The sequence below is a fragment of the Balaenoptera ricei genome, chromosome 18 (assembly GCF_028023285.1).
Source record: "Balaenoptera ricei isolate mBalRic1 chromosome 18, mBalRic1.hap2, whole genome shotgun sequence".
Taxonomy (NCBI): domain Eukaryota; kingdom Metazoa; phylum Chordata; class Mammalia; order Artiodactyla; family Balaenopteridae; genus Balaenoptera; species Balaenoptera ricei.
In genome coordinates, this window is record NC_082656.1 from 54,647,385 (window position 1) to 54,663,407 (window position 16,023).

The window sequence follows — 16,023 nt, forward strand, 5'->3', positions numbered from 1 at the left end:
GTACTTCTGTGCTATTTAAATTAGCAAGGACATAACATCGTTCACCAACGTTTTGCAAAAATTAAAAATAATACCTAATACAGGTGGTGCTACAGGAAAACACCACTCTCATATGTTAGTCTTAGGAAGATAAATTCCTATAACATTTTTTTAAAAATTTGAAATATCTGTTAAAATTTAAAACATACATACTCTCTGGCCCAAATATGCTATTTCTGGGAAGCTCTATTATATAAACAAACATTCCACTACATATGGCTACAAGTTTAAGAATATATTATTAGAGCAAAATCCACAAAACCCTGAAAACAACCTTAATGACCATCAACAAAATAATGGCTGAATAAACTGTGATACAGACATATTATGAATTGTTATGTAGCTATTAAATAGAATGTGATAGATCCATGTTCATTAGTATGTGTTCATGTTGTACTGTAAAATGGGAAAAAGGTGTTGCAAACAACTGTATATTTAATACAATATCCCTTCTGTAAATAAACATATGCCTACATGCTCACATATGTATAGATATCTGCACATGATTATATTTTAATGGAGTAAGATACAGAAATATACCTATTAGACTAAACCTCATTTGCTTGGTAAAAGAGAATGGGAAGGCAAGGAAAAAACTGCTGGAAAATTTTTTAAAATGTACATACTATAACATTAAGCAAATATATGAAATATAAGATTCAGTCAGTGAGGGACTTCCTGGTGGCACAGTGGTTAAGAATCCGCTTGCCAATGCAGGGGACATGGGTTTGAGCCCTGGTCCGAGAAGATCCCACATGCCGCGGAGCAACTAAGCCCGTGCACCACAACTACTGAGCCTGTGCTCTAGAGCCCGCGAGCCACAACTACTGAAGCCCGCACGCCTAGAGGCTGTGCTCCAAACAAGAGAAGCGAAGTCACCGCAATGAGAAGCCTACACACTGCAACAAAGAGTAGCTCCCGCTCGCCGCAACTATTGAAAGCCTGAGTGCAGCAACGAAGACCCAACACAGCCAAATAAATAAATAAATAAATAAATAAATAAATTTATATATAAAAAAAAAGATTCAGTCAGTAATATAACTGGAAATGTATAAAACTCAATTAGAAGATACCAATGAAATAAATAAAAGTAATAATTTAATTAAAGGATAGGTTTGTGGAAAACCTTTAACCTAAATTCCTGTATTACTTTAATACGGTATTGCAATAAGGCACAAAAAATGTATGATATAACTATTAAGGAGAAAAAACAGTACACCGATATATATCACAGTATGAAATGATGTAAAATGTCTAAACAAAAAAGTATGCATAGAAAACCTTTAAGAAAGTATACCAAAATTCTATAGTGGTTATCTTTGGATGAGAATTACATTGATATTTTTTTATTACTTATGTTTTCCATGTGCTTCATATAATATTTTACTTTAAAAGGAGACTTTAATGTAGTATTGGAAGATAAGCTAATACTGGATTTGACATGTCAAATCAAGAAAACTTAATGGTTTTCGAGGCTTAAAAATCAATAGCAATAACTTCTCAATCACTTTGAAACTGGAGAGACTATAATAAACTTGTTTTTACATTCTAATTTGTGACTATGGGAAACTGATTTTTTTTCTATCAAAATAGAATCATTTTATTCTACAGATGATGTAGGGGGTTTTATTAATAATAATCAAAATTTTGTGATGAGCATCCCAATGTTGCGAGAAAAGCAATCAAGTAGAGGAGAGGCCAGAGCTGGAAAAGAATCAAATCCAAAGAGAACAGCAGTTTACTAAATAGCCCACCACCACCACTAGCATCCTCATCATCACCATCGCCATCATCACCATTTACCCAGGGCTTAGTATATGCCAGGCATTTTCATGCAAGTCACTTAATCCTCACCCCTACTTAACATAGGTACAGTTGTAATCTTCATTTTAAAGGTAGGGAAACTGAGGTTCAGAGTGGTTATACTCCAAGTAAAACTTAAGAAGCCAGGATATGAACCAAAGTCTAACTTCAGAACCCATATTTTCAACCACCATGCTATACAGCTATGCTAACTATATAACTTATTATCCAAATGAGACTCTCTACCGAGAGCAAAAGGGGGCACTGTAAGAAATACGTCCGAACAGTAGGCATAAAATGGGACTGTCCCAGGCAAACCAGGACGTAACTCACCCCATCGACAGCTCACAATCACGGAATTTTGATTTGACATTTAGGGGAAAAAGAAAGAAGGAAAAATAGGCAACATTATTTGGGCTTAGTTTTCCTTAAAACAGAGCGCTGAGAAGGAATATAAAGATAAGAACATTGATACAATCACCCAGGAGTCCTGATGACTTAAAGAGTTCTACTTAAAAATCCCACTGAACAAGCACTCCACTTGTAAAGTTAATACAAGTCTCAGAGAACTTATGTATCAATCTGTCTAATCTAAAAACAAACTAAAAATGATCACAAACACCACTGAAAAAAAATCTGTAAATGAATACTATTGGTACCTAAGAATATATAGGTAAGAAAAGTATTATCTGGAAGACTAATAGCATAAAAAAATTAAAGTTCCAACTTTATCAAAAAGTAGTAACCACACTACTTTTGGGGGTTTCAACAGCAACAGAAGAATCTGTCATAAACAGCAGCTGAACTACATCAATAGGCCTGAGGTTGATGAGCAAGGCTTTAATACAAGAGCTAGGTCCTAAAATTTTGATCAACTTTAAAACAAATAACACAAACTTGGTAAACAGGATGAGATAGATAAATCAAGTAAAATAATTTAACTTAATCTAATACTGAAAGGCTGAAATTTCAACACAGGTAAAGCCAATTACTAATAAGCATAATTACCAACAGACTGCTAACTGTTAGTTATCTAAAAAATACCAAGCAGAAGCCAAGGGGGGCAGGGGGCAGGGGGGGTGGAGAAAAGATAAGTATGTATGTGTGGCAGTTGGAACACTAAAAATTTATTTGACATTCCTGTTCCTCATGAGGACAAAATGAGACTAACAATCTTCCCTAGCATGGTGTCAAACAAGAGCCCTAGAACACTGTGCATGTGACTCAAATCTGTATCGAGGACCCTCAGGCAGAAATGCTGAAGCATGAGGCCCAGGTGACTCTGATGTAGAAGGCCCATGTAACAAACTTTGAACATCACTGCCCTAGAGCAGCGGTTCTCACACTTCAGCACCCTCAGGATCGCCGGGAAAGCTTGTTAAAGCACAGATACAATAATTTAATTTCCATAAATATTTAAATAATGGAGGTTTTTTTTTTAACTTTTAAAGGGTTAGAGTTTATGTTTTAAAGGTCTATGATACATTTTAAAATAAAAGGCAAAAGAATATTCTGCTATCACAAAGTTTTGTTGAATAACCAGTGCATCATCAATGTTCTTTTACTTCTGATATACAGAAATATATACTATACCTAGAGAAGAATAGCTTTTTATAGAGGGAGAGAAAAAAATAAGATATATAGCGTTAGGCAAGTAATTAAATGTCATCACAAGGATTTGCTATACTTTGGTTGAAACATAGGAAATTGCTGGTTTTTGTAGGTCATTTCATATGATTCAACCTAATATTTAAAAAAAAAAAAAAACCAGGTAGTAAAAGTATCACTAGTAATTAACCTTAAGCAAATCATACTATTAATACAAAAGGAATTATCACTTAATTACCATGTGTCATAAAGACCCAGAACTTAAATTTTACCCTATTCTCTACAAAACATTTAATATGCAATTTTCTCATACATTTATATAATATAAATAAGAGTAGATACATTAATCTCATTAAAATATCATTTAAAGGCAATGATTTTATGTAAACAAAGCCAAACTAACAGCAAATATTCACTGTATTAATTCCTCAACATTGCTTATTAGACACTATACAGAACAATCTTCAAGTTCTAAGCAGATGTTTTATGACCTAAGTTTAATAAAAACAGAATCACCATGTGTGCTATATATTTTATAGTCAATACTTACTCCATTTTATATTAAAAAAAGGAATGCCTAAAAAAGTCTGTAATGATGGTTAAATGAGTAATAGGTTTTATCTCCTGTATCATATACCATGCCATTTTAATAAGTATTAAAATATACAATATCACTAAATATTTCGAATCAAAATTTTGCCTAGCAGAGGAATAAAATTACAGACCTTTGTAACAATCTGTCTTAATCCTACAAAGAAAAGATTCTATTGGGCAAGAATAACTTTAGTAATACTTATATTTATCTCTGCTTGTTGGATATATACTAAAATACTATAATCACTGTTAAATGTAGTTTTTAGGCTGAGAAATGGTCATAAACAATGAGGAAAAAATAGATAATAAATCTATCTTTGCAATTAAAACCTGCAGACCCTCCAACTTACCCTTCTTGTACATAACCAGAATAAGCTTTTGCCGGAAAGATACATAAAAGCATAATTATGCACTAAATTGGAAGGAAGAGCGGTGAGACTATGCCCAAATGATAATAATTGTAAATGAGTAAGAAATCAGAACTTAAAATACTAAACTAATTTGGTGTTCATAGTTAAGTAGATGAGTCAAAATATGGGTGAAGGACAGTTCTTCGAATTTGTATTTTTTTAAAGATTGCCATTGCTAATAGTTTTTGATGCTTGGCATATGGCACAATTTTTAATACGGTTGACTTATGCCATAAACACACTAACGAATTAAATGTATGTTATTATTAGCACAATTGTAATACCCTGAATATTTTCATAATACTTTCATGAGTTACTAGAATGTTACTAATTTTAATTTCTTACCAAATCAGCCTATTCTGTAAACTTTTAACTGGTCTCAGTATAGGTAGGGTAAGAAAATGTATTTTCATATACATTTTCTCTGCAGCTACATCTTACCTCTTCCTTCATCTAATCTGTGTCTCCTGATTACACGTTGCCGTTTTTCTTCTTGTCGTAACTGGAGGTGTTCTTCAATGTTAACCCCGGGTACTGGGACAGCTATATGATTGACAGTCAATCAGTCAATTAGTTTTATAATAGATACGATAGAACTATATGAAATTCAAGAAAGTAAAAGCTAGCAAAAACACTGTCTAAAACACAAATGATTTTTACTGCAAGGATCTTAGCAAAAAAGAGAAAAAGAATCTCATCCCTTAATCAATGACACACTGTCAGTTACCAAACACGGAGTACTGCATAATCAACTATTATCTTAATTTTTTAACACATATCTAAAAGGAATTATTTAGACTATCAGAAATACTACCTAACAGAAGGTCTAAAGGTATCATCTCCTTCACTGCATCAAGAATCCCTCTTTGTCTTGCCTCTTGACCATCCAATTCTCTTGCACAAGCCTTGCAACATCCACATACAGCACAGCCAGATTCTCCAGAACCACAACCACAGATCCTAAAAATAAACAAATAAATTATTAACTGAAATCCTTCTCTTTCCTTAAAACTCCATAACATCTTTTCTGCACTTTTAAGATTAACTTAAATGAATCAGCAATGAAATCACCCCTTCAGATCAGGATTTGTCAATTTTAAAGAAAAGGTATGAAGAGATGAATAATTAAAAGGTATGAATAGATATTACACACTCCTAATAGGCATAATTGGTATATTTCTACAGAAAATACAAATGGATTCTGCTATCTTCAAAGCCATTATTAATAATGTCTTTAAAAAGGTTTCACAATTAGTGAGGCACCAGCAGCTTTAGTATTAAAAGGTCAGCAAACAAACAATACGGCTATCTCCCAGGTAAGGGAGATGTGGGCAGCCTTCAATGAGTGAGCTCAGCTTGCCAGCTTCATGAATTCTGTCTCCTTACCCCTCCCTCTCCTTTACATGCCATCATCTCCCATTCTCCTTCACTGCATCCAATTACCTGTTATTTTTCCTCTTCTTCGTCCTTTTCCTAGCATTTGTGAACTAAGCATATGGCCTTTGATTATAACATAAAAGAAAACAAGAACACTCCCAGGAGTTGGCTAGAGGGTCGGTGAACACTAATTTCTTAGTCACATATTCTGCAGGAGTCCCAGCTTTAAAGTTATTTGTTGGATCAGTCCTGAAAAACTTGTGACAGCCTCACTGAGCCTCTCCCTGGTTATCCAGATTTGTGGAGACACAAGACAAAGGATCTACCTGGCAACAATTTTGAAACACATAGCCAGGTGCCCTGTGAAACTCCTGGCTTTCAACAGCAAGTATTAGTGGCAATTTGGAAGATCACTTACTACAACAGTAACAAACTGATAAAATAATATGCCCTACTGAATTGGCCATGGGCACTATTTTAAAAATAATGTTTAATTCTAAATTTATTCTAAGATATGTAGTCACAATTTTATAATATTTAAGTCATCTGTAATAGTGCTTAGTGTCCTCCATATTTATTCCTAAGTTGACTTTATTCATGTGTTTATTTCTGCTTCACTAATAAAGAAATTACTGTACTTGGTTAGGTACTATCCATTTAAATCTGTAAATAATTATTGGAAACTGATAGTATATCTCTGGGGAAAAAAGAAAAGAAGAATTAATTTCAGAAAGGACCAAAGACTTTAGAAATTCACTTATGATATCTATCAATGGCTTAAGTTCAGAGATTGGGAACACTTAATTTTAAATGGAAATAGCTTGGGAGAGATCCAAAAAGATAAATTTCAACTCCAATGTTGTTTTTTAAAAAATCACAGAATCTTTCTTTAATCCAAATTAAACTTTAAAATAAACAAGTTAGGGGCTTAAATACACTAAACAGAGCCAAATATATAGCTTTCTAGAAGAAATACTATCCTTTGATAAAGAGAGCCAAAATATTTTTTAACAGGCTAAAAATGCAAAGAAAATTTATTGTTAAAAAATCATAATATTCCAACAGCCTGAAAGAAAAGGCCTATTACATATGATCTATTTAACTATGTTAGGCCAAGTATAAACCCAGAAATATACTCATAGGAAATCCAGACATTATTTGGGAAGAAGCACCTGCATACTAACAAGGTGTCAAACAGGGGAGCCCGAGATGAGGAGGTGGGTGTTCTCGCTCAGGGTTTTTTTTGACAAGATTCCCCCTACTTCCCAAAGCTGGCTAATTATCATAAATAATCTATCTGATCTTACAAAGATCAGATCTATCATAATACAAAGATGCATGATAATTAATTTGATCTCCCAAAGGATACCCCATTATATTATATTAGCTATAAACGGCAACACAAAAACAGGACTTGAAATTCTCTCCAAGATTCTAGGGGAAAACCTGCATTCTGATTCTGCCAAACTCACATATTAACTTTAAAGTGATAATAACACAGAACCCTGGGGGAAAAAAAGTAGTCCAACAAGAATGAAAAGGATAATTATAACAGGAATAATGCAACTTTAGAAGTGACAGCTCCTCAAACTCCTAAAGTTGCGAATAATTTATCAATTCAAAAGAAAATTATATACCCCTAATTGAGTATTCTATGTGATGTTTGATAATTCCACACCGAAAAAATTCATGTTCAACACAAATGAATAGACCTCTGGCATTAAAGCAGTCTTACGAAAAGACTACAAATGAAGGCACAGACCCAAGCATTAAGGAAATTTATGACCTGTTTTAAAATAATGGCTTAAGTCAGACAGAGAAAGACAAATATCATATGATAGCGCTTATATGTAGAATCTAAAAAAAGGCTACAAATGAACTTATCTACAAAATATCACTAGAAATAGAGTTAAGATGTAGAAAATAAACTTATGCTTACTGGGGGGTAACAAGGGAAGGAGGGATAAATTGGAAGATTGGGATTGACACATACACACTACTGTATATAAAACAGATAACTAATAAGGACCTACTGTATAGCACAGGGAACTCTACTCAATACTCTGTAATGGCCTATATGGGAAAAGAATCTCAAAAAGAGTGGGTATATGTATATGTGTAACTGATTCACTTTGCTATACACCTGAAACTAACACAACACTGTAAATCAACTATATTCCGATAAAATTCAAAACAAAAACAGAAACTGAATAAGTGGAAAGACACATCCTGTTACTGAGTGGGAATATTTAATACCATAAAAATCAATTCTTCTAAAACTAATAGATAAATTAAATGCAATTTCAATTAAAATTATATTTTGTTTTAATTAAATACTAAGAATAGTCCCCCAAATGATTAAAAAAGACAGACACTGAGAGTAGCTAACCTTACTAAATGTTAAAATACCATACAAAACATAAACCACATAATATTAGCATAAGACTAGATCAGTAAGTCAGGAAAATAATGGAAGGCCCAGAAAATAGATTCTGATATATAAGGGAATATAATAAATGATAAATCTGGTAGCCATTTCACACATAATGACTGTACAACTGGCTACACATCTGTAAGAAAATAAAGTTAGATGTCTACCCCACATCAGAACAATAATCATCCATTGGCTTTAAAATTTATTAATGTAAAAAGAAATAAAACAGGCTTTTTGAAGAATATTTAAGATATCATATAATCAGCTAGAAACTGAGAGACCTTTCTAGTCTAGATAGAAAATTCAAAAATTTCAAAGAAATACATATTTGCTTATAAAAAATGTCAAGTGCTTTTGCGTAACAGAATATAACCTAATTTAGTTATATGATAAGTAAATTGGGAAACTATTTTTAGAGAAGACAGGAAACAGTCAATATGAAGAATATTCAGAGAACATCTTTCAATTTTTAAGGATAAAAACAATACAGTCAAAGGTTTTTAAGAGAAAACTCACAGAAGAGTATATTTAAATATCCAGGAAAAATGTGAGTCATGGAAATATATATGAAAATAATGATGAGATATCACTTCACATTCACTGAGTTGACAGAAATTAAAGAATTATATGATCTGCTACTGGCAGTATTTCAAAAGTAACTGCCTTTTTTCTGCTGTTAGTGAAAACAGAAACCCTTCATTTTTTAAAAACATTAACCACCATGAGCAAAACAAATAAACAAAAACCAATACTTTTTAAACAAGCAGTAACAGTCCAGGAAATACACTCCATAGAAATAGATTCACCAATACATAAAAACACAATATATGTACAAGAACATTTTTTTGTGAAATAAAAATTTAAGTAATAAAATGAACTGAGAAACTTGAGGAAAAAAAATAAAATAAGAGAGACCTTCAAGACGGCAGAGGAGTAAGACATGGAGATCACCTTCCTCCCCACAAATACATCAGAAATACATCTACATGTGGAACAACTCCTACAGAACACCTACTGAACGCTGGCAGAAGACCTCAGACCTCCCAAAAGGCAAGAAACTCCCCACGTACCCGGGTAGGGCAAAAGAAAAAAGAAAAAACAGAGACAAAAGAATAGGGATGGGACCTGCACCAGTGGGAGGGAGCTGGGAAGGAGGAAAAGTTTCCTCACACTAGGAAGGCCCTTCGCGGGCAGAGACTGCAGGTGGCGGAGGGGGGAAGCTTTGGAGCCACAGAGGAGAGCACAGCCACAGGGGTGCGGAGGGCAAAGCGGAGAGACTCCCGCACAGAGGCTCAGCGCCGAGCAGCACTCACCAGCCCGAGAGGCTTGTCTGCTCTCCCGCCGGGGCGGATGGGGGCTGGGAGCTGAGGCTCGGGCTTCGGAGGTCGGATCCCAGGGAGAGGACTGGGGTTGGCAGTGTGAACACAGCCTGAAGGGGGCTAGTGCGCCACAGCTAGCCGGGAGGGAGTCCGGGAAAAAGTCTGGAGCTGCCGAAGAGGCAAGAGACCATTGTTTCCTGGTGCGCGAGTAGAGGGGATTCAGAGCACCGCTTAAATGAGAGATGGGCGCGAGCCGCGGCTATCAGCGTGGACCCCAGAGACGGGCATAAAATGCTAAGGCTGCTGCTGCAGCCACCAAGAAACCTGTGTGTGAGCACAGGTCACCATCCACACCTCCCCTCCCGGGAGCCTGTGCAGCCCGCCACTGCCAGGGCCCTATGATCCAGGGACGACTTCCCCGGGAGAACACACGGCGCGCCTCAGGCTGGTGCAACGTCATGGTGGCCTCTGCTGCCGCAGGCTCGCCCCGCATCTGTACCCCTCCCTCGCCCGGGCCTGAGTGAGCCAAAGCCCCCGAATCAGCTGCTCCTTTAACCCTGTCCTGTCTGAGCAAAGAACAGAGGCCCTCAGGCGACCTACATGCAGAGGTGGGGCCAAATCCAAAGCTGAACCCCAGGAGCTGTGCAAACAAGGAAGAGAAAGGGAAATTTCTCCCATCAGCCTCAGAAGCAGCGGATGAAATCTCCACAATCAACCTGACGTACTCTGCATCTGTGGAATACCTGAATAGACAACGAATCATCCCAAAACTGAGTCAGTGGACTTTGGGAGAAACGATATATATATATTTTTTCCTTTTTCTCTTTTTCTGAGTGTGTATCCTTATGCTTCTTTGTGTGAATTTGTCTGTATAGCTTTGCTTTTACCATTTGTCCTAGGTTCTGTCTATCCGTTTTTTTTGTTTTTAGTATAGTTTTTAGCACTTGTTATCATTGGTGGATTTGTTTTTTGGTTTGGCTGCTTTCTTCTTTCTTTTTCTTCTGGCTTTTTTTTTTAATTACTTTTTAATTTTTTTATTTTTAATAATTATTTTATTATTTTTTATTTTAACAACTTTATTTTATTTTATTATTATTATTTTTTCTTTCTTTCTTTCTCTTTTTCTCCCTTTCCTTCTGAGCCATATGGCTAACAGGGCCTTGGTGCTCTGCCCGGGTGTCAGGCCTGTGCATCTCAGGTGGGAGGGCCAAGTTCAGGACACTGGTCCACCAGAGATCTCCCAGCTCCACATAATATCATTCAGCCAAAGCTCTCCCAGAGATCTCCATCTCAACACTAAACCCAGCTCCACTCAACGACCAGCAAGCTACAGTGCTGGACACCCTATGCCAAACAACTAGCAAGACTGGAACACAAACCCACCCATTACTATAGAGGCTGCCTAAAATCATAATAAGGTCACAGACATCCCAAAACACATGAACAGACGTGGCCCTGCAAACCAGAAAGACAAGATCCAGCCTCATATGCCACAACACAGGCACTAGTCCCTTCCACCAGGAAGCCTATAAAACCCACTGAACCAACCTTAGCCACCGGGGGCAGACACCAAAAAAAAAGGGGAACTACGAACTTGCAGCCTGAGAAAGGAGACCCCAAACACAGTAAGTTAAGCAAAATGAGAAGACAGAGAAACACAAAGCAGATGAAGGAGCAAGGTAAAAACCCACCAGACCAAACAAATGAAGAGGAAATAGGCAGTCTTCCTGAAAAAGAATTCAGAGTAATGATAGTAAAACGATCCAACATCTTGGAAATAGAATGGAGAAAACAGAAGAAACGTTTAACAAGGACCTAGAAGAACTAAAGAGCAAACAAACAATGATGAGTAACACAATAAATGACATAAAAAATTCTCTAGAAGTAAAAAAAAAAAAAATTCTCTAGAAGGAGTCAATAGCAGAATAACTGAGGCACAAGAATGGATAAGTGACCTGGAAGATAAAATAGTGGAAATAACTACTGCAGAGCAGAATAAAGAAAAAAGATTGAAAAGAATTGAGGACAGTCTTAGAGACCTCTGGGAAAACATTACATGCACCAACATTTGAATTATGGAGGTCTCAGAATAAGAAGAGAAAAAGAAAGGGACTGAAAAAATACTTGAAGAGATTATAGTTGAAAACTTCCCTAATATGGAAAAGGAAATAGTTACTCAAGTCCAGGAAGCATAGAGAGTCCCATACAGGATAAATCCAGGGAGAAACACATCAAGACACACATTAATCAAACTATCAAAAAGTAAATACAAAGAAAAAGTATTAAAAGCAGCAAGAGGAAAACAACAAACAACATACAAGGGAATCCCCATAAGGTTAACAGCTGATCTTTCAGCAGAAACTCTGCAAGCCAGAAGGGAGTGGCAGGACATATTTAAAGTGATGAAAGGGAAAAACCTACAACCAAGATTACTCTTCTCACCTAGGATCTCATTCAGATTCGACAGAGAAATTAACACATTTACAGACAAGCAAAAGCTAACAGAATTCAGCACCACCAAAGAAGCTTTACAACAAATGCTAAAGGAACTTCTCTAGGAAGAAAACACAAGAGAAGGAAAAGACCTACAATAACAAACCCAAAACAATTAAGAAAATGGTAATAGGAACATACATATCGATAATAACCTTAAATGTAAATGGATTAAATGTCCCAACCAAAAGACACAGACTGGATGAATGGATTCAAAAACAAGACCCGTATATATGCTGTCTATAAGAGACCAACTGCAGACCTAGGGACACATACAGACTGAAAGTGAGGAGATGGAAAAAGATATTCCATGCAAATGTAAATCAAAAGAAAGCTGAAGTAGCAATTCTCATATCAGACAAAATAGACTTTCAAATAAAGACTACTACAAGAGACAAAGAAGGACACTACATAATGATCAAGGGATCAATCGTAAATATTTATGCACCCAACATAGGAGCACCTCAATACATAAGGCAAATGTTAACAGCCATAAAAGGGGAAATCGACAGTAATACAACCATAGAAGGGGGTTTTAACACACCCCTTTCACCAATGGATAGATCATCCAAAATAAAAATAAATAAGGAAACACAAGCTTTAAATGATACATTAAACAAGATGGATTTAATAGATATTTATTTATAGGACATTCCATCCAAAAACAACAGAATACGCTTTGTTCTCAAGTGCTCATGGAACATTCTCCAGGACAGATCACAGCTTGGGTCACAAATCAAGCCTTGGTAAATTTAAGAAAACTGAAATCGTATCAACTATCTTTTCTGAACACAATGCTATGAGACTAGATATCAAATACAGGGAAAAAATCTGAAAAAATACAAACACATGGAGGCTAAACAATACACTACTTAATAACCAAGAGATTACTGAAGAAATCAAAGAGGAAATCAAAAAATACGCAGAAACAAATGACAATGAAAACACAACAACCCAATACCTATGGGATGCAGCAAAAGCAGTTCTAAGAGGGAAGTTTAGAGCAACACAATCCTACCTCAAGAAACAAGAAACATTCCAAATAAACAACCTAACCTTACACCTAAAGCAGTTAGAGAAAGAAGAAAAAAAAACGCCCAAAGTTAGCAGAAGGAAAGAAATCTTAAAGATCAGATCAGAAATAAACGAAAAGGAAATGAAGGAAACGATAGCAAAGATCAAAAAAACTAAAAGCTGGTTCTTTGAGAAGATAAACAAAATTGATAAACCATTAGCCAGACTCATCAAGAAAAAAAGGGAGAAGACTCAAATCAATAGAATCAGAAATGAAAAAGAAGTAACAATTGACACTGCAGAAATACAAAGGATCATGAGAGATTACTACAAGCACCTATATGCCAATAAAATGGACAACTTGGAGGAAATGGACAAATTCTTAGAAAAGCACAACCTTCTGAGACTAAACCAGGAAGAAATAGAAAACACAAACAGACCAATCACAAGCACTGAAATTGAGACTCTGATTAAAAATCTTCCAACAAACAAAAGCCCAGGACCAGATGGCTTCACAGGCGAATTCTATCAAACATTTAGAGAGGAGCTAACAGCTATCCTTCTCAAACTCTTCCAAAATATAGCAGAGGGAGGAACACTCCCAAACTCATTCTATGAGTCCACCATCACCCTTTTACCAAAACCAAAGATGTCACAAAGAAAGAAAACTACAGCCCAATATCACTGATGAACATAGATGCAAAAATCCTCAGCAAAATACTAGCAAACAGAATCCAAGAGCACATTAAAAGCATCATACACCATGTTCAAGTGCAGTTTACCCCAGGAATGCAAGGATTCTTCAATATACGCAAATCAATCAATGTGATACACCATATTAAAAAATTGAAGGAGAAAAACCATATGATCATTTCAATAGATGCAGAAAAAGCTTTCAACAAAATTCAATACCCGTTTATGATAAAAACCCTCCAGAAAGTAGGCACAGAAGGAACTTACCTCAACATAATAAAGGCCATATATGACAAACCCACAGCCAACATCGTTCTCAATGGTGAAAACTGAAACCATTTCCACTAAGAGGAGGAACAAGACAAGGTTGCCCACTCTCACCACTATTATTCAACATAGTTTTGGAAGTTTTAGCCACAGCAATCAGAAAAGAAAAAGAAATAAAAGGAATCCAAATCGGAAAGGAAGAAGTAAAGCTGTCACTGCTTGCAGATGACATGATACTATACATAGAGAATCCTAAAGATGCTACCAGAAAACTACTAGAGTTAATCAATGAATTTGGTAAAGTAGCAGGATACAAAATTAATGCACAGAAATCTCTTGTATTCCTATACACTAATGACGAAAAATCTGAAAGAGAAATTAAGGAAACACTCTCATTTACCATTGCAACAAAAAGAATAAAATACCTGGGAATAAATCTAACTAAGGAGACAAAAGACCTGTATGCAGAAAACTATAAGACACTGATGAAAGAAATGAAAGAGGATACAAACAGATGGAGAGATATACCATGTTCTTGGATTGGAAGAATCAACATTGTGAAAATGACTATACTACCCAAAGCAATCTACAGATTAAATGCAATCCCTATCAAACTACCAATGGCATTTTTCACAGAACCGGAACAAAAAAGTTCACAATTTGTATGGAAACACAAAAGACCTCGAATAGCCAAAGTAATCTTGAGAAAGAAAAACGGAGCTGGAGGAATCAGGCTCCCTGACTTCAGACTATACCTCTAAGTTACAGTAATCAAGACAGTATGGTACTGGCACAAAAACAGAAATATATATCAATGGAACAGGATAGAAAGCCCAGAGATAAACCCACACACATATGGTCACTTTATTTTTGAGAACGGAGGCAAGAATATACAATGGAGAAAAGACAGCCTCTTCAATAAGTGGTGCTGGGAAAACTGGACAGCTACATGTAAAAGAATGAAATTAGAACACTAACACCATACACAAAAATAAACTCAAAATGGATTGAAGACCTAAATGTAAGGCCAGACACTATCAAACTCTTAGAGGAAAACATAGGCAGAACACTCTATGACATAAATCACAGCAAGATCCTTGTTGACGCACCTCCTAGAGAAATGGAAATAAAAACAAAAATAAACAAATGGGACCTAATGAAACTTAAAAGCTTTTGCACAGCAAAAGAAACCATAAACACGACGAAAAGACAACCCTCCGAATGGGAGAAAATATTTGCAAATGAAGCAGCAGACAAAGGATTTATCTCCAAAGTTTACAAGCAGCTCATGTAGCTCAATATCAAAAAACCAAACAACCCAATCCAAAAATGGGCAGAAGACCTAAATAGACATTTCTCCAAAGAAGAGATACAGGTTGCCAACAAACACATGAAAGAATGCTCAACATCACTAATTATTAGAGAAATGCAAATCAAAACTACAGTGAGGTATCACCTCACACCAGTCAGAATGGCCATCATCAAAAAATCTACAAACAATAAATGCTGGAGAGGGTGTGGAGAAAAGGGAACCCTCTTGCACTGTTGGTGGGAATGTAAATTGATACAGCCACTATGGAGAACAGTATGGAGGTTCCTTAAAAAACTAAAAATAGAACTACCATACGACCCAGCAATCCCACTACTGGGCCTATACCCTGAGAAAACCGTAATTCAAAAAGAGTCATGTACCACAATGTTCACTGCAGCTCTATTTACAGTAGCCAGGACGTGGAAGCAACCTAAATGTCCATCGACAGATGAATGGATAAAGAAGATGTGGCACATATATACAATGGAATATTACTCAGTCATTAAAAAAACCCGAAATTGAGTTATTTGTAGTGAGGTGGATGGACCTAGAGTCTGTCATACAGAGTGAAGTAAGTCAGAAAGAGAAAAACAAATACAATATGGTAACACATATATATGGAATCTAAAAAAAAAAAAACAAAATGGTTCTGATGAACCT

The 16,023-nt window shown here is 35.9% G+C and overlaps 1 protein-coding gene across 6 annotated transcripts in view; it reads right to left on the minus strand.

Moving 5' to 3' along the window:
- MYCBP2 (MYC binding protein 2) overlaps positions 1-16,023 on the minus strand; it is a 269,085-nt gene that overhangs the window by 181,135 nt on the left and 71,927 nt on the right. For all 6 annotated transcript variants that reach the window (XM_059903372.1, XM_059903374.1, XM_059903373.1 and 3 more), the window contains exons 16-17: positions 5,269-5,414; positions 4,896-4,997 (exon numbers count right to left, since the gene is read on the minus strand). In XM_059903372.1, coding sequence (XP_059759355.1) covers positions 4,896-4,997; positions 5,269-5,414 — 248 coding nt within the window. The remainder of the gene's footprint in view (positions 1-4,895; positions 4,998-5,268; positions 5,415-16,023) is intronic.